Raw genomic sequence first — 27,600 nt, forward strand, 5'->3', positions numbered from 1 at the left:
AGTATAAAAATAAGGAAGTCTTGCTAAAACTGTACAAGGCACTAGTTAAACCACACCTACAATACTGTGAACAGTTTTGGCCCCTTATCCAATAAAGATATACTGGGATAAAAGCAAAAAACTGCGGATGCTGGAAATCCAAAACAAAAACAAAAATACCTTGAAAAACTCAGCAGCATCTGCAGAGAGGAGCACAGTTAACGTTTCAAGTCAGAATGACCATTACCCAGACCTCCCTGTCGCTTGCCATTTCAACACTCCACCCTGCTCTCATGCCTACATGTCCATCCTTGGCTTGCTGCATTGTTCCAGTGAAGCTTAACGCATACTGGAGGAACAGCACCTCATCTTCCAACTAGGCACTTTACAGCCTTCCGGACTGAATATTGAGTTCAACAATTTTAGATCATGAACTCTCTCCTCCATCCCCACCCCCTTTCCGATTCCCCCCCACTTTTTTTTCCAATAATTTATATAGATTTTTCTTTTCCCACCTACTTCCATTATTGTTAAATGTATTTCCATCCATTATTTTATCTCTACCTTTTAGCCTTTTTTGATTCCTTCACCCCACCCCACCCCCACTAGGGTTTTCTGTACCTTGCTCGTCTTGTTTTCTACCCTTAATTAGCACATTCCCTAGATAATATTACAACCTTCAACACCTCTTCGTCCTTTTGTCTGTGACATCTTTTGGTTATCTCCACCTATCACTGGCCCTCTATCCAGCTACTTGTACCCCCCCAACCCCCGCCCCTTAAACTAGCTTATATTTCAGCTCTCTTCTATTTTTAATTAGTTCTGCTGAAGGGTCATTCGGACTCGAAATGTTAACTGTGCTCCTCTCCGCAGATGCCACCAAACCTGCTGAGTTTTTCTAGGTATTTTTGTTTTTGTGAAAGATATGCTGGCATTGGAAGCAGTCCAGAGAAGGCTCACTAGGCTGATCCCAGGGATGGAGGGATTTTCTTATGAGGAGAGGTCGAGTAAGTTGGGCCTGTACTCAATGGAGTTTAGAAGAATGAGAAGCGATCTTATTGAAACATATAAGATTCTTAGGCTTGACATGGTAGATGCTGGGAGATTAATTCTCCTTGTGGATGAGCCTAAGACCAGAGGGCATAATCTCAAGTAAGGGATCAACCATATAAAACAGAGATGAGGAGGAATTCCTTCTCTCAGAGAGTAATTAATCTGTGGAATTCTTTACCACAGAGGTAAAGCTGGGTCATTAAGTATATTCAAGACGGAAATAGACAGATTTTTCCCAGCAAGGAAATCAAGGGTTATGGGGAAAAGGCAGGAAAGTGGAGTTGAGGATTATCAGATCAGTCATCATCACACTGAATGGCAGAGCAGACTCGATGAACCAAATGGCCAACTTCTGCTCCGACGCCTTATGATCTTATAGTTGCTGTAAATTAGAATATAAACGTTTTAGACATTTGGCCCAAAACGTTTGTCATGACCGTGCAGTTATGATATTGTGGAGTTTTAAGGAAAATTGTAAAAAGTACATTCCTGCTTTAAAAAATCTTTAAGTTTTAAAAATCCTTTCAAGATGGAAGTCACTGAATACAGCTGATTCCACAGATGATTGCTTAAACATTGTCCAACTGTGCTATCTCAGAATCAGTCAACATGAGAGTCAGTAATAATTCAATGTGCCTTGGACAACACAATTAAATCTTTCAGGGTGTGAAAACTTAGGACTCTTTTGATATCAACGGCGGGGGGTTGGGGGGCTACTTCAAAACATCGCAATTTAATTAACTTCTTTACTTTGTGGAGCAACGTCTCATCTAAATTAACATATCAGCCATTCTTGTGTTTTTGAATTGTATAAAGGAGGCTGTAAGAAACCATTTTGTGTGGCAATGTGCAGAGAACCCAGAAGACCTCAGTTAATCAGTTCCAGCCCACAACTCTCAGCTGAACTAACTGTGAACAGCACGAGAGTTGTGTTTCTCTCTGCCACCCCGAGTCACAAAGGATATTGTCTCGAAATTATCATTGATCTGCTGAAAAAGGAATCTAGGCTGTCTTCAAGTGTCATGCTGGCAGAACCTTCGCTCCACAAAGCTACTCTACCTGCTGAGTCCAATAGAAAAGGCAAACATGGAATAATCAACTACAGAAGCTGCTGCTGAACACAACTCTTCACTCCAGGCAACCAACACTTCAACTGCAAGCAATGGGTCTGCAACGATAGCTCACAGAGACTGATCTGAAATCTCATCTTTTTAAGTTTTTTTTATACCCTCATCAGTACTTAATCATTGTATCTGTATTTTGGTTAATAACTTTATCACTTTTACTCAAGTAAACGAACCTTTATCTTGTTTAAGAATAAGGCTTGCCTGTTGGTTACTTATAAATTGAATCACTCGCAAATTAAAAGGGGGCTACATACACACATGCAAATTCTTAGCTCGTGGTCATGACACAGTGAATAGGTTATGCCCACAACCCATCTTAACCTCTTCTCTCTAAGAAACCAATGATGGTGCATCCAGAGACCATTTATACTGTCTACTTCAGTAGTCTTCAATGTGTAAAAGCTCCTCTCCACTTCCTTGCTTTTAATTCTGTACCATGTATAAGTTTCTGCTTCCAAATGAAAACTGCAAAAAGCCAGATAAAGATTTCTACCCATTAGTGATGGATTTGTTATCAATCACATTTTCCTTTCAAACAGATAGCGTACGAACAGTGACACCTCTTAACTGTTCAGTTATTGATTATTCTGGCCCATTTATTTAACTGGATAATTTTTCTGTTAATTATTTATTGCCCAAGTTTCGTCTTTCTAAAGGAAATAAGTCAGTCCAATATCCTTAAGATTTTACCATATATTTTAAGTTCCTGATACCCAGAATAATCCTTGCTGTTGCTATTTTAATCCTTCAAGACAATAATGTCATTCCAATGATTAAGTAGCCAAAACTTCCAATAGTGTTCCAGATGGGCTCTGACCTGCAGCAGCATTACAGTTTGTTACAAATACTGTCATCAAATACTGCTTGCTAATCGGTCATGACACTGTGTTCATTATAATCACCATCCAAAAGGGAATCCAGTTTCATCAAATTAAATGCTGGGATTACATGGATTGAGAAAGCAGAAAGCTGCAATGAAGTTCAACTATTCATACACATTTCTGTTAAAACAAATAGAATATCTTAATTTTAATAAGAAAGTGAAGTAGGAAAGAGATGCTCTCTTTTCGCCCCACACGTAATTTAAACTTGCCGTGATTCAGTCTGTTATCATTGAGCCGTTCGGACAGACCTTGACAGAGGTTCCTCAGGAATACATCAAAGAAAGGGATATTGATTGGCTGATGGCTGCGTCTATGATCCTCAATTTGTCCCAAAACCATCTGCAAGTAAGAGTTTTTTTTTAAATCAAATACGTGTATTTTAAATGCAGAATGAGAAAAACCCATTCATCCCATCAAACATGTTCCTTTTATAGACTGCCAGCAGCACAGTTTATATACACCTGCACACCCCATACCTATTAAACTCTCAGCATTTTGCATCAGTTTTCACTATAAAGGACACAAGTAAAACCCAGAAATGACTAAATCAGGAAATGGAAGGAAGGGAGGAACTCAAGAAAGTTACAATCACCAGGGAAGTGGTACTGAGCAAGTTGCTGCACCTGTCGGCTGAAACTTCCCCAGGTCCTGATGGACTTCATCTTAGGATCTTGAAAGAAGTGGCTAATGAGATAGTTGATGCATTATCACAACCATCTTCGGCTACTTATCAATGATCTTCCATCATAAGGTCAGAAGTTGGGATGTTCGCTGATGATTGCACAATGTTCAGCATCATTTGCGACTCCTCAGATAATGAAGTAGTGCATGTCCAAATTCAGCAAGACCTGGACAATATCCAGGCTTGGGCTGAGAAGTGGCAACTAACATTCACACCACACAAATGCCAGGCAATGACCAACTCCAAAAAGAGAGAATCTAACCATCACCCTTGACATTCAATGACATTATCATCATTGAATCCCTTGCTATCAACATTGATCAGAAACGGAACTGGACTAGCCATGTAAATACTGTGGCTATAAGAGCAGGTTAGAGGCTAGGAATCCTGTGACGAGTAACTCACCTCCTGACTCCCAATATCTGTCCACCATCCACCAGGCACAAGTAAGGAGTGTGATAGGATACTCCCCACTTGCCTGGAAGAGTGCAGCTCCCACAAGACTCAAGAAGATCAACACCATTCAGGACAAAGCAGTCCGCTTGATTAGTGCCACATCCACAAACATTCACTCCCTCCACCACCAACGCACAGTAGCAGCAGTGTGTACCATCTACAAGATGCACTGCAGGAACTCACAAGTCTCCTTCGACAGCATCTTCCAAACCCATGACCACTAGCATCTAGAAGGACAAGGGCAGTAGACACATGGGAGCCACCTGGAAGTTCCCCTCTAAACCATTCACCATCCTGACTTGGAAATATATCGCTGTTCCTTCACTGTTGGTGGGTCAAAATCCTGGAACTCCCTGACAGCACATGGACTGCAGCAGTTCAAGAAGGCAGCTCAGCACCACGTTCTCAAGGGCAATTAGGGGTGGGCAATAAATGCCAGCCTAGCCAGCGACGCCCACATCCCATGAATGAATAAAATAAAATTTCCAAAATTCCATAGATTCGGGAAGGGTTCCATTAGATTGGAAAATACTGAGTGTAACTCCTTTGTTCAAAAAGGTGGGGAGACAGAAAGCAGGAAACTACAGGCCAGTTAGCTTAACACCTGTCATAAGGAAACTGTTAGAAGCTACTATTAAAGATGTTATAGCAGGGCACTTTGAAAAATTCAAGGTTATCTGGCAGAGCCAACATGGTTTTGTGAAAGGGAAATTACGTTCAGCCAATTTACATGCGTTCTTTGAAGGAGTCACATGTGCTGTGGATAAAAGGGGAACTGGTGGATGTACTGTACTTAGATTTCCAGAAGACATTTGACAAAGTGCCACATCAAAGGTCACTGGGGAAAATAAAAGCTCGTGGTCTAGGTGGCAACATATTGGCATTGAAAGAAGGTTGGCTAGCTCACAGGAAACCCAGAGTACATATAAGTGGGTCTTTTTTTCTGGTTGGCAAGATGTGATGAGTAGTGTGCCACAGGGATCAGTGCTTGGACCTCAACTCTGTATAATTTATATAAATGAAATGGCTGAAGGGACCAAAGTTATGGTTGCTAAATTTGTTTATGACACAAAGACAGGTAAGAAGGTAGGTTGTGAAGAGGATGCAAGGAGGCTAAAAGGGACAAAGATAGGCCATGTGAGTGGGCAAAAATCTGGAAAATGTAGTAATGCAGGCAAAATTGAAATTGTCCATTTTGGCACGAAGAATAAAAGAGAAGCATATTATCTAAATGGTGAGAGATTGCAGCGATCTGAGATGCAGAGGGATCTCGGTATCCTAATGCATGACTGCAAAAAGTTAGTAGGCAGGTGCAGCAAGTAACTAGGAAAGCTAATAGAATGTTATCGTTTATTGCACAGGAAATTAAATACAAAAGTAGAGAGGTTATGCTTCGGTTATACAGAGAAGTATCTGGAATACTGTGTACAGTATTGGTCTCCTTATTTAAGGAAGGATGTAAATGTGTTGGAAGCAGTTCAGAGAAGGTTTACCAGACTAATACCTGGAATGGGAGGGTTCTCTTATGAAGAAAGGTTTGACAGGCTAGACTTGTATCCCCTGGAATTTAGAGTGAGCGAGGACTTGATTGAAACCTTTAAGATCCTGAGGGGTCTTGACAGGGTAGATGTGGAAACGATATTTCCTCTTGTGGGTGAATCTAGAACTAGCGATCATTGTTTAAAAATAAGGGGTTGCACATTTGAGACAGGTGAGGAGAAATTTTCTTCTCTCAGAGGTTATAAATCTTTGGAACTATCTTCCTCAAAAGGCGATGGAAGCAGAGTCTTTGAATATTTTTAAGGCAAAGCTAGGCAGATTCTTGATAAGCAAGGGAATGAAAGGTTATTGGGGGTAGGCAGAAATGTGGAGTTCAGATCAGCAATAATTCTATTGAGTGGTGGAGCAAACACAAGGGGCCAAGATTCCTGCTCCTGATTCCTATGTTCGTATAACAGCACTTCCACTTTGTTGGGAGGAAAGGAAGAGCATGAAAAAAGCTTTCAGGAATGACAACTTCACCTTTACTCACACATGTAGTAGCTAAACACACTGTAGTGTAACAGCAAACCGTACAGGCTCAATCCCAATTTCCCTTCTGTGTAAATTAACTGATCTTTGCCAGGGCAGCTTTGAGTTACAATTGGTCCCAAGGCAGCATGGGCAGAAGTGGGGAAGAAAATTATTCGGAGTCATCACTCTGCTCAGGCAAGCAGTAAAATAAAAATCAACAAGGATGGCGAGGTGGGAGAGAGCTATTCTTCTTCTCGCACACAGAGCACTCCAGAAAATCAACTGTCTAAATTTCTACTCCTGAGAGAGAATAGTAACTTAAGTGATAAAATGGAGTCACAATCCTTTATTTTTATTCGCTTCTGTAGCAACCCAGAGAAAAGTGTTAAAAGCATAATATCAAGTTTCCATGGTCAAGCAAGACATAGAAACTAGGAGCAGGATTAGGCCATTCGGCCCTTCGAACCTGCTCCGCCATTCAATATGATTTTGGCTGATTCCTCTATCTCAACCCCATATTCCTGCTTTCTCTCCATACCCATTGATTCCCCTAATATCCAAAAAATTATCAATTTCTTTCTTGAATATACTCAGTGACCCGGCCTCCACAGCCTTCTGTGGTAGAGAATTCCACAGGTTGACCATCCTCTGCGTGAAGAAATTCTTCCTCATCTCAGTCCTAAATAGCCTGCCCCATATCCTGAGACTGTGGCCCCTGGTTCTAGACTCTCCAACCAGGGGAAACATCCTCCCTGCATCCAGTCTGGCTAGCCCTGTTAGATTTTAGACGTTTCAATCAGATCCCCTCTCATTCTTCTAAACTCTAGGGAATACAGGCCCAGTTGAACCAATCTCTCCTCATACGACAGTCTTGCCATCCCCAGTATCAGCCTATTGAACCTTCGTTGCACTCCCTCTATAGCAAGTATATCCTTTCTTAGGTAGGGAGGCCAAAACTGCACGCAATACTCCAGGTATGGTCTCACCAAGGCTCTGTACAACTGCAGTAAGGCAACCCTACTTCTGAATTCAAATCCTCTTGCAGTGGAGGCCAACATACAATTTGCCTTCCTAATTGCTTGCTGCACCTGCCTATTTCCTTTCATTGACTCGTGTACAAGGACACCCAGATCCCTTTGTACATCCACATTTCTCAATATATCACCATTTAAATAATACTCTGACTTTCTGTTTTTCACACCGAAGTGTATAACTTCACATTTACCCACGTTATACTGCATCTGCCATGTGTTTGCCCACATCGGCCTGAAGCCTCCTTGCGTCCTCCTCACAACCCTGCCCAGTTTTGTGATGTCAGCAAACTTGGAAATATTGCATTTTGTTCCCTCATCCAAGTCATTTATATATATATATATATATATATATATCGTGAATAGTTGGGGCCCAAGCAATGATCCCTGCGGTACACCACTAGTCATCACCAGCCACCTGGAAAAAGGCCCGTTTATTCTCATTCTCTGTTTCCGGTCTGTCAACCAATTCTCAATCTATGCCAGTATACCACCCCCAATGTCATGTGCTTTAATTTTGCACCCACTAGCCTCTTATGTGGGACCTTATCAAAAGCCTTCTTGAAATCCAAATACACCACATCCACCAGTTCTCCCTTATCTATTCTACTAGTTGCATCCTCAAAAAACTCCAGTAATTAGTTAAACATGATTTCCCTTTCATAAACCGATGCTGACTTTGTCAAATCCCGTTAATGCTTTACAAGTGTTCTGTTACCATGTCTTTTATAATAGACTCTGGCAGTTTTGAGAGTTTCATATGGAATGTTGTTGATGGCTGGACCAGAAATCATTAGTACAGAGTAGGAGGGATATTAAATTCAGTCGCTTGGTAGTACAGAACTTGACTATTGCTGAAAAGAGAGACATGTTAACATATTTGAAATTTGGCATTCTTGTATTTGTCCTGATGAATGCAAGACAAAAAACTTCAGCAACGTATCTCTTTTTTCAGCAATATTAAATTCCTTGAGGTATGATATACATGGATTCATACACACATTTGAACTGATGTAACTCCTCCTTGGATGGGTAATTTGCACCACCACCAGGTGCAATACTGAGCCACATACACCAAAAACGTCCCAGGTTCATTCACTGTGCTGAGTTGCTTCATCTCAGACAGGGTGAAGTGGGGGGTGTCAGGGTCTCAGGCAAAGTTGGGCAAGAATAAAGGCAGCAATTTTTCCCCAATGTTGATGCACTCTCCACCAATCTGGAGATCCCTGGACAGACAGGCTAGGATACGATCAGGCTTGACTGTATGGAAAAAATAACTTATCAACACACTGCCTAGACTCATCACTGCAAGGTTCTAGAGGGACAGCAGCACCTGTGGAAGTGTACTCCAAAGTGAGAATTGTTGTGAGGGAAGCAATTGAAAAGAAAATTAGCAGAGAACAAACTCAATTACCTGTATACAACCAGCCAGGATACTGGTGGTCATTTTCTTGTAAAGACTTGCATATTTCTCACAGTCACTGACAAGATCTCGGAGCTCAGCAGCCAGCAATAAAGCCGAACTATGTTTGTCCAGTGCCTTTGACAGGGTTTCCTTTGACCCAAGCCGACACATGACTACTGCATAATCCTTGTTCACCGTTGCTAGCCTGTGTAGAAACCGAATGAAATCCTGCAGTACCTGAAGGTAGAAAGAATAAAAACATTTCAAATACCAGTAATTGGGAGGATTTTGATCCAAGTTAATAGCTTCCCCTGTGCACTGCCAGTGAGATGCCAAAACTAGAAAGATCTAAAGTTTAAGTTCCAGACTGCAGTGAATTAACCAACCTCAGTCAGGACACCACTAACTGACAACTATACCCAGAGACACTAGTACAGCAAGAAAAGTTATTAGCCAGAGCTCCCACTCCAAAGATCAGGAAATGTCCTGTGCTGGAAAGGGTGGGTTGGTGGAGGTTGGAATGGGACTTGAACAGTCTGCTGACACAGCTTGGTTAAGATGGCATCCGCATTGCCCAGCAATAGTACATGAATTCAAGAAATGGAACAAAAAGCAGATGGGAACTCAACTAAGCTGCCCTTCCATGAGTGCAAAGTTACTGATGCTGACTGTCCAACTCAAACATGAACAGGTATCACAGTGAAACTGTACCTCTGCACTTTCAGGAAAGGTGGTGGTGGAACTGCTCACAACTTGGGCTGCAAGTATCGACTATCCCAATGGAATTTAACATTTTAAACTGTACAAGTTTGAGGACAGGTCTTGAGGGCAGACTTTTACCAAAGTGCCTTAGGGTCTGATCAAATGCGAACTCACACATGGTAATACTGTCGACAAATCTTTTAAAGGTGGCATGGTTTAAGGCATTTGCCATCCCATAAGACATTAATAGGTTATTAAAAAGTATTTGTCAATTGTCATTCATAAGAGACAAACTATTGAACACAAACCACCTGGTCTATTGTTCCATTATCTGAACAGAAAAAGGCTGAAGGGCACACTTTCTCCAATGCCAAGTATGCATGGAGAAGCAAACAGAAAACATGACAGCTGTTATACCACCAGCAGACAGGCTGAGATATTCCTCCAGATTCTACATTCATTCTACCACAAAGAGTTAAATTTCCCAGTAATCACACTGCGAAAAACAGACTTAATAATAGCGAACTTTACTACCAATTAAGTTAACACTAATAAGGAGTGTGCAATTGAATTAGCTAAGTAAAATAGTGTAATTATCAGTTGAATTAGCTCAGTAAGAGAGAACCTAACCAACAGGTGAATAAGTTCAATAATAAAGCCTGTATTTCTTTATTTTTATTGATTTATTCAGCCATTAATTATTGCCGATTCCTAACTGCCCTTGAGAAGGTGGTCCACGTCGCATGGGTACACCCACAGTGCTGTTAGCAGGGAATTCCACCCAACAATGCAGTGGTGATACATTTTCAAGTCAGGATGGTGTGTGGATTTGGAGGGGAACTTGCAGTTGGTGGTGTTCCCATGTGTCTGCTGCTCTTGGCCTTTAGGTGGTGGATGTCACAGATTTGGAAGGTACCATCAAAAGGGCCTTGGTAGTGCAGAAGCTACACAATGCTGCCACTGTGTGCTAGTGGTGGAGGAATTGAATGACTAAGATGGTGTATGGGGTGTCGATCAAGCAGGCTGCTTTATTCTACATTGTGTCAAGCTTCTTGAGTGTTGTTGGAGCTGCATTCATCCAGGCAAGAGGAGAGCATTCCATCAGACTCCTGACTTGTGCAGAGTAGATGGTGGACAGGCTTTGGAGAGTCAGGTGGTCAGTTACTTGCCACAGAATTCCCAGCCTGCTCTTATAGCCACATTATTTACGTGGTCGATCCAGTAAGCTTCTCATTAATGCTGATCCCCAGGATATTGGTGTGGGGGTTTCAGCAATAGTGGTGTCATTGAACGAGATGCAGAGGTTCCCTCTTGTTGGAGATGGTAACTTCCTGGCACTTGTGCAGTGCTAATGTTACCCACCAATTATCAGCCCAAACCTGAACGTAATTCACATTTTGTTGCATCCAGGAATGCTACATTAGGTGTAACAAATGATACTGAACATTGCACAATCATCTACGACATCCCCTCTTTCTGACATTATGATGCAGAAAAGGTCATTGATGAAGCAGCTAAAGTTGGTTGGGTCTAAGATACTGGCCTGAGGAACTCCGGCAGCAATATCCGAGGACTGAGAAGTCTGGCTTCCAACAATAACAACCATCTTCCTTTATGCTAGATATGATTACAGCCATGGGAGAGTTCCTTTTACCCTATGATTCCCTTTGAATTCAGATTTTCTAGGGCTCCTTGATGCCACACTCAGACAAATGCTGCCTTGATGTCAAAGGTAGTCACTTTCACGTCAGCTCTGGAATTGAGCTCCTTTGTCCATGTGTGGGCCAAGGCTGTGATGAGGTCAGCAGCCATGGTAGAATCCAAGCTTTGATGAAAGGTCACCTTCCTGAAACATTAACTGTTTTCCTCGCTGCCTCAAAGATGTGGAAGAAGTGCTGCCTGACCCGCTGAGTAATTCTGTTTTTATTTCAAATTCCCAGTATCCGGCCTTTGTTCTGGTGGAACCCAACTGAGCAATGGTGAGCAAGTGCCGCTTGATTGTTCTGCCCATGACACCTTCCACCACTTTGCTGATGATCAGGAGTAGATTGATGGGGCGATAATTGGCCCAGTCGAATTTGTCCTGCCTTTTGTGGACAGGACATAGCTGGGCAATTTTCCACTATGAGCTAGATGCCAGTGTTGTAACTGGACTGCAACAGCTTGGTTAAGGATACGGCTAGATCTGCAGCATATCTTCAGTACAACAGTTGGGATGAGTTCAGCCATTTTTTGATCACATGGAGTGAACTGGATGAAACCTGGCATCTATGATGTTGTGGATCTCTGGAGAAGGCTGAGGTAGATCATCTACTTGGCACTTCTAGCTGAACATGGTTGCAAACACTTCAGCCTTGTCTTTTGCACTGATGCGCTGGACTCCCCCATCATCGAGGATGGGGGATATTTGTGGAGCCTCCTCCTCCAGTGAGTTGTTTAATTGTCCACCACCATTCACAACTGGATGTGGCAGAACTACAGAGCTTAGACTTGATCCATTTGCTGTGGGATCGCTTACCTCTATCACTTGCTGCTTCCCATGTTTAGCATGCGTATAAGTCATGCTGTACTTTCACCAGGCTGGCACCTCATTCTTAGGAATGCCTAATGCTGCTCAAGGCATGCCCCCTGCGCTCCTCATTGAATCAAGGATGGTTCCCTGGTTTGATGTTAATGGTAGAGTGGATTACAGATTGTGATTGAATACAATTTTGCCGCTGCTAGCCTACTGTACTTCATGGATTCCTAGTTGAGAGTTGCTAGATCTGTTCAAAATCTATTCCATTTAGCAAGATGGCAGTGCCACACAATGGAGGGCATCCTCAGTGAGAAAGCAAGAATTCATCCCCCCAACAACAGTGCAGTGGTCACTCCTACCAAACTGTTATGGACACATCTGTGACATATAGGCTAGTGAGTATGAGGTTGTGTAGATTTTTTCCCTCTTTTCCCACTCTCATCACCAGCCACAGATCCAGTCTGACATTTATGCTCTTCAGGACTTGAGCAGCTCAGTAAGTAATGGTAATACCAAGCCAGGCTCTATGATAGAGTTTGAATGTCCCAGCCTCAAGTTGTACAAATTAAAGTTGAATTTTATGTGAATAAATGCCAGATTAACCTTTCATAGGATTACATGAGCAAATACACAGTATTATGCTTTTGTATAATTGCTGTTTTATAGAATATGCTTTATAGTTGAGAAATCTTGATTAACTGCCAAACAAATCAAGGCAACGCCAAGAGTGAAAAAGAGAGACAGCAGATATGAGGAAGTCAAACAATGCCAAATTTGAATTTTAAAAGTGTATTGAATATTGAAGGATGGGAAAAGTGCAAAGAGGTTCCACTATTACTAGCCAATCAGAGAGAACTGAAGTGGAATTGGAGACAGTGTAATGCTGATCTCAGTGCAGTGCCGTTACAGATAGAAGGTAAGCACAGTTTGCAGTCAAAGTGGCTTAGGAGGGATCAGAAGAGCAGTGAACACAACAGTAATAACAAGAAAAAGTGCAAACATGTCCATCATACCTCTCGGTCACTACTGTAGGCAGTCATGGATGACAAACATGGTTCAATGCTTTCATGCCAGGGCAACAGGTCTTCCAGGTAATTATCCAAAAATTTGCTCAGAATTCTAAAAAAAAGAATCCCAAACAAGAGACGTTATTCAGGACTAATCTTCTGACATCTTCAATCCCAATCAAGAGAGACTAACAAATAGGCATATACTTCAATGCAAGGAGTTCAGTGAATAAAGCAGATGAACTGAGGGCACAGATGGACTTTTGGAAATGTAGTATTATGGTTGGCAGAAGGGGGCCATTCGGCCCATCATGTCTGCACAGGCTCACTGAGTATTTTAAACTTAGTGTCAATCCCCTGCCTTTTCCCTGTACCCTGCAAATTGTTTCTATTTAAATAATCATTCAATACCCTCTTGAATGCCTCAATCGAACTTGCCTCCACCACACTTCCAGGCAGTGCATTCCAAACTCCAGCTTCTCACTGCGTAAAAAAAAGTTTTTTCTCACCTCACATTTGCCTCTTTTGCAAAACACTTTAAATCTGTGCCCTCTGCTTCTCGATCCATTTATGAATGGGAACAGTTTCTCCCTATCTATTCTGTCCAGACCCCTCATGACTTTGAAAACTTCTATCAAGTGTCCTCTTAGCCTTCTCCTCTCCAAGGAAAACAGTCCCAACTTCTCCAATCTTTCCTCATAACTGAAGTGTCTCATCCCTGGAACCATTCTTGTAAACCTCTTCTGCACTCTCTCCAATGCGTTCAGATCCTTCCTATAGTGTGGCACCCAGAACTGTACACAATACTCCAGCTGAGGTCTAACCAGTGTCTTATATAAGTTCATCATAACCTCCCTGCTCTTGTACTCTATGTCCCTATTAATGAAACCTGGAATACTGTATGCTTTAGAAACACCTCTCTCTACCTATCTTGCCACCTTTAATCACTAACACCTTTCCTCACAAGTCTGTTTTGTGGGACTGTATCGAATACTTTTTGGAAGTCAATATACACCACATCAACGGCCGGGTCCTAATTAACCTCTTTGTTACCTCTTCAAAAAACTCCAGCAAGTTAGTTAGACACAATTGTCCTTTAACAAATCCATGCTGACTCTTCTGAATCAATCCACATTTTTCCATTTGATAAGTAATTCTATCTCGAATAATTATTTCTAGAGGTTTCCCCACCACCGAAGTTAAATTGACTGGTCTGTGATATCAGGGCAGATTTTTACAGCCTTTTTTGAACAAGGGGGTAATGTTTGCAATTCTCCAGTCCTCCGGCACCTCCCCCGAATCCAGGGAACATGGAAAGATTATTGCCAGTGCCTCTGCAATTTCCATTCTCACTTCCTTCAAGATTCTTGGATGTATCTTATCTGGTGCCAGTGCCTTATCAACTTTTAAGTACTGACAGCTTATCCAATGCCTTCTCCTTATCAATTTTAAACCCTTCTAGTGACTGAGTTTCTTCCTCTGTCACCATGGCCTGGGCGGCATCTACCTCATAGGGAAAGACAGATGCAAAGTTTTCATTTAACACCTCAGCCATGCCTCTTGCCTCTATGTGTAAATCCCCTTTTTGGTCCCTAATCGGCCCTACTCCTCCTTTTACCACCCTTTTACTATTGATGTGTTTATAGAATACTCACACTCTCTCCTTGCTTCTCGTATTTGCTTTTTCACATCCCTTCTGAAGCTTTTGTATTCAGCTTCATTCTCAATTGTATTTGCTACCTGACACCTATTGTAAGCACACATTTTCTTCTTTAACTTAATTTCTATCTCCTTTGTCATCCGGGGTTTCTGGATTTGTTTGTCCTACCCTCCCCTTTTGAGGGAACATACCTTGACTGTGCCCAAACCACCTCTTCTTGGAAGGTAAACTTCAGTTATTACTGACATAAAGCTGAAAGGAAGGCGGACAAGAAGAAATGGCAGTTCAACATTCCCAGTTACAGGTTTCCAGATGGGATAGAGAGGGGGATAAAAAGGGAGGGAGTCACAACATTGATTGGAAAAACAGTGTGATCTGACAAACAAAACTGGGAAATATCAGTGTAAGAAGTACAAAGTGTGCAAAATTCTTAAAATGCAGTTAAGAGAAAATTTTTATCCAATATGTAGCAAGCCTAACAAGAGAAGGGGCAGTCCTAGATTAAATTGCCATTTATTAGCAGGTCAAGCTTGAATGTTGTCCAGGTCCTTCTACATATTGACACGGACTGCTTCAGGATTTCAGGAATCACAAATGGTGAACATTATGCAATCATCAACGAACATCCCAGACTTCTGACCTTATGATGGAGGGAGGATCATTGATGAAGCAGCTGTAGATGGTTGGACCTAGGACATTACCCTGAGGATTTCTTACTGTGATGTTCTGAGGCTTAGATAATTGACCTCCAACAACCACAACCATCTTCCTTTGTGCTAGATATGACTCCAACCAGTGGAGAGTTATCCCTCTGATTCCCATTGACTTTAATGTTGCTAGGACTCCTTGGTGTCAAGGTTATTCATTCTCCCCTCACTCTTGAGTTCAACTCTTTGCCCACGCTGGGACCAAGGTTGTAATGAGGTCAGGAGACAAACCCTGTTCTAAAGACTAGTAGGAGCTTTACTCTCTATCTGGACAGATCACAGCTAAGGTAGCTACTATAGCACTCCATCACATACCGAATGATAGCCTGTTGTACAGCCTTTTCTGAGCGAAAATGGTCCAATCCCTGAACCAATGACTGGAAGGCTTCTTTATCCTTCATAATATCTGCAATCTGAGATTCCAGTCCAGTTGTCTCATCACAAATCCAACGCTCCAGTGAAAGAATGATCTCTTTGGTGCCGCTCTGCTCCTTTAAGCTCACAAGCAGCATCTTCAACTCAGCATCCTTCAGGTTTAAAGCCTCTTTCGATCCTGAAATATTTAATAATAATTTCATTACTGCCAACCAGTCAACAAATATACCCTGCAGGGAATTTTCACAGTTATGATACTGCAATTAAACCATGAGTCACTGAAATCATTGTGTATCAGCTCTGTCCCCATTAGAAATTCATGCAACTAATAGAACATTAAACCAGAATCACAATGTCCAAATCTACTTTAATTAATGGAAATTTTAGATAATTCCTATATAGAACAACATTTGAAAATTATACTTTCCCATCAACTCAAAGACAAATATCTGACATCTCCAAGTTGATCAACCGTGCTCAAGTTTATTCTTGGCTACAAATCACACTGAGGATCAGCTATAGTTAACAAATATTGCTCATCAACTGACAATAAAAAGTGCCTAACACTTTAGGAAAAGGATAAACTGGCAAAATAGCTTGTCTCAGAAACTAATCTCAAGACCAATTGAATACGAAACTAGTCTTTAGAACAAGGTTCATCTCCTAACCTTATTACAACCCTGGTCCAAACGTGGACAAAGCTGAACTCAAGACATAAGGGGAGAATGAATAACCTTGACACCAAGGAGTCCTGGCAACATTAAAGTCAATGAGAATCAAAGGGAAAACTCTCCACTGGTTGGAGTCACATCTAACGCAAAGGAAGATGGTTGTTGGCTGTTGGAGGTCAATTATCTAAGTCTCAGGACATCACTGCAGGAGATCCTCAGGATAATGTCCTAGTTCCAACCATCAATAGCTGCTTCATCAATGATCCTCCCTCCATCATAAAGTCAGAAGTTGGGGACGTTCATTGATGATTGCATAATGTGACTCCTGAAATCCCGAAGCAGTCCATGTCAGTATGCAGAAGGGTCTGGACAGCATTCAAGCCTGACCTGCTAATAAATGGCAATTAAATCTAGGACTGCCCCTTGTCTTGTTAGGCTTGCTACATATTGGTTAAAAATGTTCTCTTAAATGCATTTTTAAGAATTCTGCACCCTTTATACTTCTTACACTGACATTATCCCAGTTTTGTTTGTCAGATCACAGCTGTTTGTCCAACCAATGCTGTGACTATCCCCCTCTCTATCCCATCTGAAGATCTGTAACTGGGAATGTTGAACTGCTATTTCTTGGTTGCAGCAACTTGTATTTCCATAGCCTGAACATACAGAAACTTCCCAAGAAGCTTCATTGTTATACGATCAGACATGTCAAAGCTGATAACCAATCACTTGGTCCAAGGTGTAGCTTTTAATGAGGATCTTAATGAAGGAGAGAGCTGAGGGATTTATGTAGGGAATTCCATGTGCACAGGGCCTAGGTGATTGAAGGTACTACAAGCAATGATGGGATGAATCTGGGGGTAATGCACAACAGGCCAGTTAGTTTTCATGGAGGGAGGGTTAGAGAGCTGAAAGGTTACAAAGTGTGGCAGCACCAAAGTCATGAAGGGATTTAACACAAGGGTGAGAACATTACATTGGCAAACTAGGAGCTAACATAGGTCAGCACGGACAGGGGATTGCTGAGCAGCATTTGGTATGGGATAGAATACAGACAGTAAATTTTTGGTTCAGCTTAAGCTAATTAACTTGAAAGATGGGATTAAGATAGAGCACTGCAGTAGTTGACTAGAGGTGGCAAAGGTATAGACCAGGAATTCAGCAACAGATTGGCTGAAGTAGGGGATGGAAGTAGGAGATGTTAGAGGTGAAAGTACATGGTCTTTCTGATGGACTGGATATGGGGTCAATAGCTCAGCACTATATTCAAATAGAACACAGAGGTGTCTAACAATCTAGTTCAACTTAAAACAAAGAATAAAATCAGGAGAGAAGGAACAGAATTTATGGGTGAGACTCAGCTTAGGAAAACCAAGGTGCACAGCATGCTGGGAAAGAATACCAAAGTGCACAGCATGCTGGGAAGGAATACCAAAGTGCACAGCATGCTGGGAGAAAGCGCTAGAATAGGGAATAGTAAGTTAATAGGTGGGATTGGAATAAGGGAGAAAGTAATAAAGTCAAATTCAGCATTATAGTGCATGTATGTGAATATGTGAATGCACGGGAAGTGATTAATAAGATTGGTGAGATACAGGCGCAGATTGCCATGTAGAAATATGATGTTGCAGCTATAACAGAGACCAGGCTCCAAGAAGGGCTGGGTGTTAAGTATTCCTGGATACAAGGGACTCAATCTTCCAGCAGTGGCAATCACATTCGGATTGCCACCCCAATCCTATTTACTTACCTTCCATGCCCTTAATTCCAAACTAGACCTCCTGAGGAATGTGCAGCGCAACTGTTCTAGGAGTCCTCTCGTCGTAATGCTGGATTGTTGGGGGAAGGCAAGCCATGCCCTATTTTATGGCACCAGCTGTCATAATACAATAAATTTAAATGTCTCAAAGCCACTTTGAGAAGCTAGATAGAAAAGTAAGAATGTTAGGGTGGCGGGCGATGGGGCAGGGCAGCGGGTGAGAGGTGAACAGCAGACAAGGGGAGCAGAGTAAGAATAATTAACTGCAGGAAAGCCAACTTCAATGGGGCAAGAACTGATCTGGGCTAAATAAATTGGAGTCCAAGTTGGCAGAAAAAAACAGCTGATCAATGGGCTACCTTCAAAGAAGAGATAGTTTGGGCACAGTCAAGGCATATTCCCCCAAAAGGGAAAGATGAGGCAAACAAATCCTGGGCACTCTGAATGACAAAAGAGATAGAAATTAAGGTAAGGGTGAAAAACTATGCTTATGACAGGTTTCAGCTAGAAAATACATTGAAAACCAAGCTGAATTTAGAAGGCTCAGAGGGTAGGTGAAGAAGCAAATAACAGAAGCAGGGAGGTGTATGAAAAGAGAAGGGCAGCTAACATAAAAGAGAATCCAAAGGTCTTCTTTAGGGATATAAGCAGCAAAAAGTTGGTAAAAGGGGGAGTAGAGCCGATTAGGGACTAAAAATGGGATTTAGACATGAGGCCAGGGGCATAGCTGAGGTATCAAATGAATACTTTGCATCTGTCTTTACCAAGGAAGAAGATGCTAGCCAGAGTGCAGGAGGGCATGTCAAGAGCAGCACCAGGCATATCTAAAAATGAGATGTCAACCTGGTGAAGATATAACACAGGACTACTTGCATTCCAAACAGCATAAGCAGCAAGTGACAGACAAAGCTAAGCGATCCCACAATCAAGGATCAGATCTAAGCTCAGTCCTGCCACATCCAATCATGAATGGTGGTGGACTAGAAACAACTCAGTGGAGGAGGAGGCTCCACATATATCCTCATCCTCAATGATGGAGGAGCCCAGCATATAAGTGCAAAAGATAAGGCTGAAGCATTAGCAACAATCTTCAGCCATAAGTGCTCAGTGGATAATTCATCTCAGCCTCCTCCGGAGGTCCACACCATCACAGATGTCAGTCTTCAGCCAATTTGATTCACTCCACGTGATATCAAGAAACGGTTGAAGGCACTGGATACTGCAAAGGCTATGGGCCCTGACAATATTTCGGCAACAGTACTAAAGGCTTGTGCTCCAGAACTTGCTGCGTCTCTAGCCAAGCTGTTCCAGTACAGCTACAACACTAGCATCTACCCAGCTATATGGAAAATTGCCCAGGTATGACCTGTGCACAAAAAGCAGGACAAATCCGACCTGGCTGATTACTGCCTTATCAGTCTACTCTCAATCATCAGTAAAGTAATGGAAGGGGTCATCAACAGTGCTATCAAGCAGCACTTGCTTAACAATAACCTGCTCACTGATGCCCAGTTTGGGTTCTGCCAGGGCCCCTCAGCTCCTGACCTCATTACAGCCTTGGTTCAAACATGGACAAAAGAGTTGAACTCCCAAGGTGAGGTGAGAGTGACTGCCCTTGACATCATGGCTGCATTTGACCGAGTGTGGCATCAAAGAGCACGAGCAAAACTGGAGTCAATGGGATTCGGGGGAAAACTCTCCGCTGATTGAAATCATACCAAGCGCAAAGAAAGATGGTTGGGGTTGTTGGAGGTCAGTCATCTCAGCTCCAGGACATCACTGCAGGAGTTCCTCAGGGTAGTGTCCTCAGCCCAACCATCTTCAGCTGCTTCACCAATGACTTTCCTTCCATCATAAGGTCAGAAGTGGAAATATTTGCTGATGATTGCACAATGTTCAGCACCATTCACAACTCCTCAGACACTGAAGCAGTCCATGTCCAAATGCAGTAAGATTGGACAACTAGGGTTGACAAGTGGCAACTAACATTTGTGCTACACACGTGTCGGGCAATAACCACCACCCCTTGATGTTCAATGGCATTACCAACGCTGAATCCCCCACTATCAACATCCTGGGGATTACCATTGACCAGAAACAGGCATATAAATACTGTGGCTACAAGGTGAGTGACTCGCCTCCTGACTCCCCAAAGTCTGCCGATCATCTACAAGACACAAGTCAGGAGTGTGATGGAATACTCCCCACTTGCCTGGATGAGTGCAAGAAGCTTAACACTGTCCTGGACAAAGCAGCCGCTTGATTGGTACCACATCCACCAACATTCACTCCTTCCACCACTGACACACAGTACAACAATGTGTACCATCTACAAGATGCACTGTATGAATTCACCAAGGCTCATTAGAAAGCACCTTCTAAACCCACGACCACTACCACGTAGAAAGACAAGGCAGCAGATAAATGGGAACACCATCACCTGGAAGTTCCCCTCCAAGTTACTCACCATCCTGACTTAGAAATATATCACTGTTCCTTCACTGTTGCTGGGACAAAACTCTATAACTCCCTTAACAGCACTATGGGTGTACCTACACCATATGGACTGCAGCGGTTCATGCAGGCAGCTCACCACCACCTTCTCAAGGGCAACTAGGGATGGGCAATAAATGCTGCCCCCCGTGATAACTGACCCCTCAGCTAGGGGAAACATGTCTTTACCGTCTACCCTATCTAGGCCCCTCATAAATTTGTACACCACAATTAGGTCACCTGTTAGCCTCCTCTGTTCTAAGGAAAACAACCCCAGCCTATCCAATCTCTCTACATAGCTGCAATTTTCAGGCCTTGGCAACATTCTTGTAAATCTCCTCTGCACTCAGAGGAATTATGTCCTTCCTGTAATGTGGTGGCCAGAACTGTACACAAAATTCCAGCTGTGGCCTAAACAGCATTTTATACAGTTCCACCATTACATCCCTGCTTATGTATTCAATAACTCGCCCAGTAAAACCCCATTTGCTTTCTTGATCACCTTGTCCACCTGTTGTGCCACTCTTAAGGACCTGTGGACCTGCACTCCAAGGTGTCTCACTTCCTCAACCCCTCTCAATAGCCTCCCATTTATTGAATCTTCCCTTGATTTGTTTGCCCTTCCCAAATCCATTACCTCACTATTTTCTGGATTGAATTCCATTTGCTACTTCTCTGCCCACTCAGCCACCCATTGATATCATTGTGGAGTCGACAGTTATCCTCTTCATTATCAACTACACAGCCAATTTTTGAATCATCTGCAAATTTCTCAATCATGCCTCCCGCATTTAAGTCTAAACTATTAATATATACAACAAACAGCAAGGGCCCCAACACTGAGCCCTGTGGAACACCAATGGAAACAGTTCTCCATTTGCAAAAGCATCCCTTGACCATTACCCTGCGTTTCTTGTCACTGAGCCAATTTTGGATTCAACCTGCCATCTTCCCCTGTATCCCATGGGATCTCACTTTCCTGACCAGTCTTATCTTCACTTCTCTAGTTAACGATGCTGGTACATTTTCCTAACGGAGTTCATACCCCTAAGCGGAATGTATTTTCATTGAGAATTATGAACTGCTTCTTTAAATTTTTGCCATTGTTTATCTACCGTCATATCTTTTAATCTCATTCCCCAAAACAACCTCAGCCAACTCACCCCTCATACCTCCATAATGACTTTGCTCAAATTTAAGATTCCAATCTCATAATACTCAAATGTGAAATTCTATCACATCATGATTACTCTTTCCCCAGAGGATCCATTACTATATTACTAATTAACTTTGTCTCATTACACAATACTCCATCTATAATAGCAAAATGTGGCACAATGGCCTGAGGAATAGAAGTGGCTCATTGAAATAATGTGTCAGGCTAAGTCATTTAGGTAACGAGTTTGAGCAAATACTACATTCAAGTAGTTATTCTGGATTTTCACAGTATTTTAAAGAACCATCTTGTTTTACCTTTGTTCTCGATTCCAGTAGAAAGTTTGTGGTTCAGAGAGATGTTACTAAGGGCCATGATAGCTAGCATCTGCTGATGGCTGCCTGTGGAGCTGCTCCCGTTTCCAATACAGCTATACAGGATTGGGCAGATGTCACAAGATACCAACAATTCTGCAAGGCTTTTGTGATTAGAAACCAGCATAATGACGATTAATAGGCCATCCTGGACCGCAGAGGAGCACCTGGAGAGGATGAATAAGGCAGCAATTAAAGGGTAAAATATCGCCTGGTGAAGAGAATGATGCCACATCACTCTCATTACTACAATGTCATGTTAGCATCAGCTGATGATTTATTTCAACTCAATTCAGTATTCAATCCAACAATGGGCAATACACTTGTCGGAACAATGTCTTAGCATCCAAGATTCTGAGAGCTAAAGGTTCATATAAAGCATAATATGTTCTGCTCGTTCACAGTGGGGGTTCAGTCGGAGGGGAGCAGGGGGGCCAGGGGATGGGGGAGGAGGAGTGGGAGGGCCGGGGGAGTGGGAATGGGCAGGCGAGTGGAGGGGAACAGGAGGGCCGGGGAGAGGGAAGGCCTGGGGAGGGAACAGGAAGCTGCAATCAGGAGTGTCAGGAAGGAGGCGAACAAAACAGCAGTTTGTTTTATAAACATGAGCATATGCAGTAACCGCACTGAAACGAAATTAGAGGCAGTGGTTTTTGGGGAGCTTCAGTAATTTACAAAGTATGCAAAATAAAAATGTGTTATTGCAACACACTTTAAAATTCAATTCTAAACTATTAATGGCTCACTCAGCACTCTAGTTGCTAACTTCATTGATTTATTTGGAGTCATGGCATATAGACCACTTGCTGTCCTGTACTGAGTAGCTGATCTGTCAGGTTACTACACAGCACTCTTGGTAAAAGATGAAAAAACAATTGTTAGCACCCCTGCTCTTAATTGTTATCCAGTAACTAGCACAAGAAAGTACATGTGCAGACACTGCACAAGCATAGGAACTAGTTCACTTGGTCCTTCCAAGCTGGAATGGCCTGCAGATAATTACCAGAAACGCTATACTAGAAGAATCTACATGAGCCAGCTGCCAACAGTCAGCATCCAGAGGATCATCCCAGCAGGAGTCCCTGCTTTCAGGAAAGAAAAAAATAGGGAGAAATTGAGAGATCAAAGTGCAGTCCCCGCTTAGTGTGGCGTAGTACAATTTACAAATTAAGGAAATACACAGTTATGAGCAAGTGTTAAAGTCCTCAACTTGGGAAAAATCCAAAAAGGTGCAGGGTAAGAAAAGATAAACACCAATGAAAGAGCATATCTTGAGAAACTCTCCTTACCCTGTGGTGTTCATCATTTTCTCTACAGCAGCAGGGATAACACTGAGCAGCCCTTTGGAATCCTGGGTAGAGGCTGAGCCAATGCTGGCAAAGATTTCAAGGATGATCTGGGCATCAGCATCAGCAAGGTGAGGCCGAACACTTTTAGTACGCATGTCATACTTGCTGGCTCCAGTCAGGATCTTCAAAGTCTGTGAAGACAAATATCAACTTTGTGTCCTGTTGTATTAACTACTGTATCAAACTAATAACGTACAAATCAAATCAAACATCATACTGTGGAGGGTGTATCACTGAATGTCACTAGTTATAAATAGAAAAAATACTTACATTTCTATATTTCTTACATTCTCACATCCTCAGAACATACCAAAGCATTTCATAGGCAATCAAGTACTTTAAAGGGTACTCACTATTGTAATGTAGGAAACACAGCAACTAATTTGCACACAAAGCCCCATTAACATCAATAAAAACAATGACAAGAAAATATGTTTGACTGATGATAGCTGAGAGATAAATATGGGCCAAGACACCAGGGAAAATCCACTGCACTTCTGCCAGATAGTGCCATGGAATCTTATATGTCACCTGAGTGGGCATACAAGGCTGGATTTAATCCCAAAAACTCCGACAGTGTCAGTACTCCCTCAGTCATGCAATGGAGGGTCAACCTAGATTATGTGCTCAGGTTTGTAGAATGTGACTTGAACCCATGACCTTCTGACTGCATGCTACCTCTAAGCCATGGCTGTTCATCTTGGCAGATATCAGTTGTCCCTCCTTCATGTTAACTGTGTGGCAGATAAAATCAACTTTAATCCGTTCAAAACATCACAAAAAGCAACTGAGACCACAAGGTGCAAATATTGATCATTTTAGGATTGCTCACAAATTATGACCATCCAGTACCTTATCCCATGCACTGAAGACTACATTTAACTAGCTCAAAAGAGAACATGCAGTTGTAAATTCCAGCCCATACCATGACCTTCATACAAGGGTTACAGGCTTTTACATTTTTTGGCTAGAATTGTGGGGATCTTGTACTAGAGTATATGTTTAATATTGCTTGGTTAAAGAGGTAGAATATATAGGACAGAGGATAGGCCATCAATCTGTAACCTTAAAGCTCTAATCTTAAAGCCTTCTGGGCTGGGGGGGAAAACAATACACCCATTATATTTTAAATTCAATAGATGTGCCCTTGGGGGAAGAACTATAAGGCACTCAGCTTCTTCAGGAAAGGAAAAAGAGGGAAACATTCCTCAATTAGGCGCTTCACTTACTGCCAGGGCAGCCTGCTGAACAAGGGCAGAATTCTTGTGCTCTTGCATACAGGACAGGACACTCTTGATTCCTCCCTCTGTGGCAAACAGTGCTCTCCAGTCATATCTTTGCATCAGGATGTAAATCAATCGCAAACAGGTGACAACCAGGGGCTTTTCCTTGGAGAAGTTGGTCAATTCTTCCACCAGCACTTTGATCAGTTTGTCTCTTTGGTTAATGCCGGAATCCAGTTTAAGAGGCAGCTTCTCTCGTGTGCTGTCATCTTCCAACATTTTAGTAATGAACTTGAAACCTGCAACCTGCAAACCTATATCAGAACTTGACTTCTTCATGATCTCCACTACCTCCCCCACCTTCTCCAAGTTAGTCTTCCGTCCAGTCACTTTTGGGCAGTTGAATACTAAGGAAAAAAAAAACTTATTTTAGTTCATATCATGTTGGGGTTTCAGAGCTTGAGTAGCAGCTGGTGTCACTGTGGCACACCCACAAGGTTGATAGCATATTTATAGATGTGGTCACTCCACAGCTTAAGGGTATGCAAGCAAAGACGGAACGGGTGACCACTAGGCAGTTAAGAAGGGCCAGTCACATGGTGGTGTACACTGTTTTCATCTCACTCTACAACCAGTATTCAGTTCTGAATGCTGATAAGAGTGATGGTCCCGCTCGGGTACGCAGCCAGAGCCCAGTTCATGGCAACACAGTTGGCTCAGCTGTAAAGGAGGGCTGGAAGAAGATTTGGAAAACCATCGTGATAGGGGACTCGACAGTTAATGGACCAGGAGTTTTTTCAGCCACAAATGTGAATCCAGGGCAGCATGTTTCCTTCCTGATGCCAGGGCTAAGGATGCCATTGACTAGCTACACAGCAACCTGAGGGAGAAGGATCAACAGCCAGCAGTTGTGGTCCATATCAGTACCAATCACATAGGTAGAAAGAGGGATGTGGTCCTGCAGTTAAGGAGCTAGGAAGGAAACTAGCAAATAAGATCTCAAAGATAGTAATCTCTGGACTACTTCTGATATCACACACAAGTCAGTATAGAAATAGCAGGATAGAGCAGATGAATGTGAGGCTGGAGAGGTGGTGCCGGGGGGGGCGGGGTCTTTAGATTCTTGAGACATTGGGACCAGCTCTGGGGAGATGGGACTTATACAGACTGGACATGTTTCACTTGAACAGAGCCGGGACCTTGAGGGGCAATTTGCTAGTGCTATTGGAGAGGGTCTAAATTAACTTGGTAGTGTTGTAGGAACCAGGAGGTCATATCAGAGAGGAATACCAAGGTGCACCAAATACTGGGAAAGACAAAGGACTATGAAATAATAAGGCATCAGGCAGGGTCAGAACAAGAGGGAATATAGTAGTCTAAATTAGGGTTACAATGCATGCATGTGAATGCGCCGAGTGTGGTAAACAAGACTGGTGAGTTACAGGTACAGATAGCCATGTGGAATTATGATGTTGTGGTGGTAACGTAGGCCTGATTCAAAGAAGGGGAGGACTGGTTGCTAAATATTCCTGGATACAAGGTGTTCAGGAAAGATAGGGAAGGAAAGAAAGGAGGAGCGGCAGTATTAATTAAGGAGAACACTGAGGTGCTGGAGAGAAAGGAGGTCCCAGAGGGGTCAAGAATAGAATCTATGTTGCTAGCACTAAAAAACAGAAAGGTACTATTGCACTGCTTGGTGCCATCTATAGGCCACATCTAGTGGGAAAAATATAAAGAAACAAGAGAAGTGCAAGAATGATAGAGTAGTTATAATGGGAGAATTCAATCATCCTAATACAGACTGGAACCGTAATAAAGGGCTGAGAGGGGCAAAAGTTGTTCAAGAGTATGGTTCCAGTCCAATGAGAAATGACCTAGCTCTTGGGAATGAGGTGGGCCAAGTAGATCAAGTGCCAGTAGGGGAACAACAGGAGAGAGTGATCATCGTATAATAAGGTTTGAGCTGGCCATGGAAATGGACAAGAAATAATCCAGCTAGGAATTAATTAATTGGGAGAAGAGCAAGTTTGAATGGGGTGAGAACGGATCTGGACTGGATAAATTGGAATTAAAGACTGACAGGCAAAATTGTAACAGAACAATGGGCTGCCATTAAGGAGGAGATAGCTCAGGTAGTGTCACACAACAGGAAAAGCTAAGGCAAACAAATCTAGAGCTCCCTGGATGATGACAGAGTGTAAGATGAAGCAGTTGTCAGGTGGATAATACAATTGAGAATCAGACTGAATACAGAAGGTTTAAAGGGCAAATGAAAAAACAAATAACAGAAGCAAAGAGGGGGTAAAAGAAGAGACTGGCAGTCAGCATAAAAAGAAATCCAAAGTCTGCTATAGACATATAACTCGTAAAACCGTGGCAAAACGGAGGAATAGGGCTGCTTACGGACCTAAAACAGATATATGTGTGCAGCCAGGAGGCTTGGCCGGGCTACAAGATGAGTACTTTGCATCTATTTTCACCAAGGAAGAGGAGTGCTGCACAAGTCATGGTGAAAGAGGAGGTAGTTCAGACACCTGAAGGCTTTAACATTGATAAGGACATGGTATTGGGTAGTCTCTCTGTACTTAAAATTGATAAGTCACCAGGACCAGATGAGATGAAGCCAAGGATAGTAGGGAGGCAAGAGTGGAAATTGCAGAGGCACTGGCCATAATTTTCCAATTCTCTTTAGGGACAGGAGAATTGCAAATGTTACATCCTTGTTCAAAAATGTGTGTAAGGATAAACCCAGCAACCACAGGCCAATCAATTTAACCTCAGTGGCGGGGGAGCTATTAGAAATGATAATCCGGGGCAGTCACTTGAGCAAATTTACAGTCACTTGAGCGAATGCAGGTTAATTAAGGAAAGCCTGCACAGATTTGTTAAGAACAAATCAAGTTTGACTTTTTTGATGAGGTAACAAAAAGGGTAGATGAGAGTAATGTGGTCGATGTGGTGAACTTGGACTTCCAAAAA

At 42.5% G+C, this 27,600-nt stretch overlaps 1 protein-coding gene across 3 annotated transcripts in view; it reads right to left on the reverse strand.

Annotated features, from left to right (window-relative positions):
• LOC121277892 (cullin-9) overlaps positions 1–27,600 on the reverse strand; it is a 301,897-nt gene that overhangs the window by 143,320 nt on the left and 130,977 nt on the right. For 2 of the 3 annotated variants that reach the window (XM_041187674.1, XM_041187672.1), the window contains exons 8-14: positions 24,628–25,028; positions 23,339–23,529; positions 21,996–22,219; positions 15,540–15,777; positions 12,864–12,969; positions 8,640–8,867; positions 3,253–3,382 (exon numbers count right to left, since the gene is read on the reverse strand). In XM_041187674.1, coding sequence (XP_041043608.1) covers positions 3,253–3,382; positions 8,640–8,867; positions 12,864–12,969; positions 15,540–15,777; positions 21,996–22,219; positions 23,339–23,529; positions 24,628–25,028 — 1,518 coding nt within the window. The remainder of the gene's footprint in view (positions 1–3,252; positions 3,383–8,639; positions 8,868–12,863; positions 12,970–15,539; positions 15,778–21,995; positions 22,220–23,338; positions 23,530–24,627; positions 25,029–27,600) is intronic. The other variant, XM_041187673.1, reaches the window with a different exon arrangement.

This window comes from Carcharodon carcharias, chromosome 5 (assembly GCF_017639515.1).
Source record: "Carcharodon carcharias isolate sCarCar2 chromosome 5, sCarCar2.pri, whole genome shotgun sequence".
NCBI lineage: Eukaryota > Metazoa > Chordata > Chondrichthyes > Lamniformes > Lamnidae > Carcharodon > Carcharodon carcharias.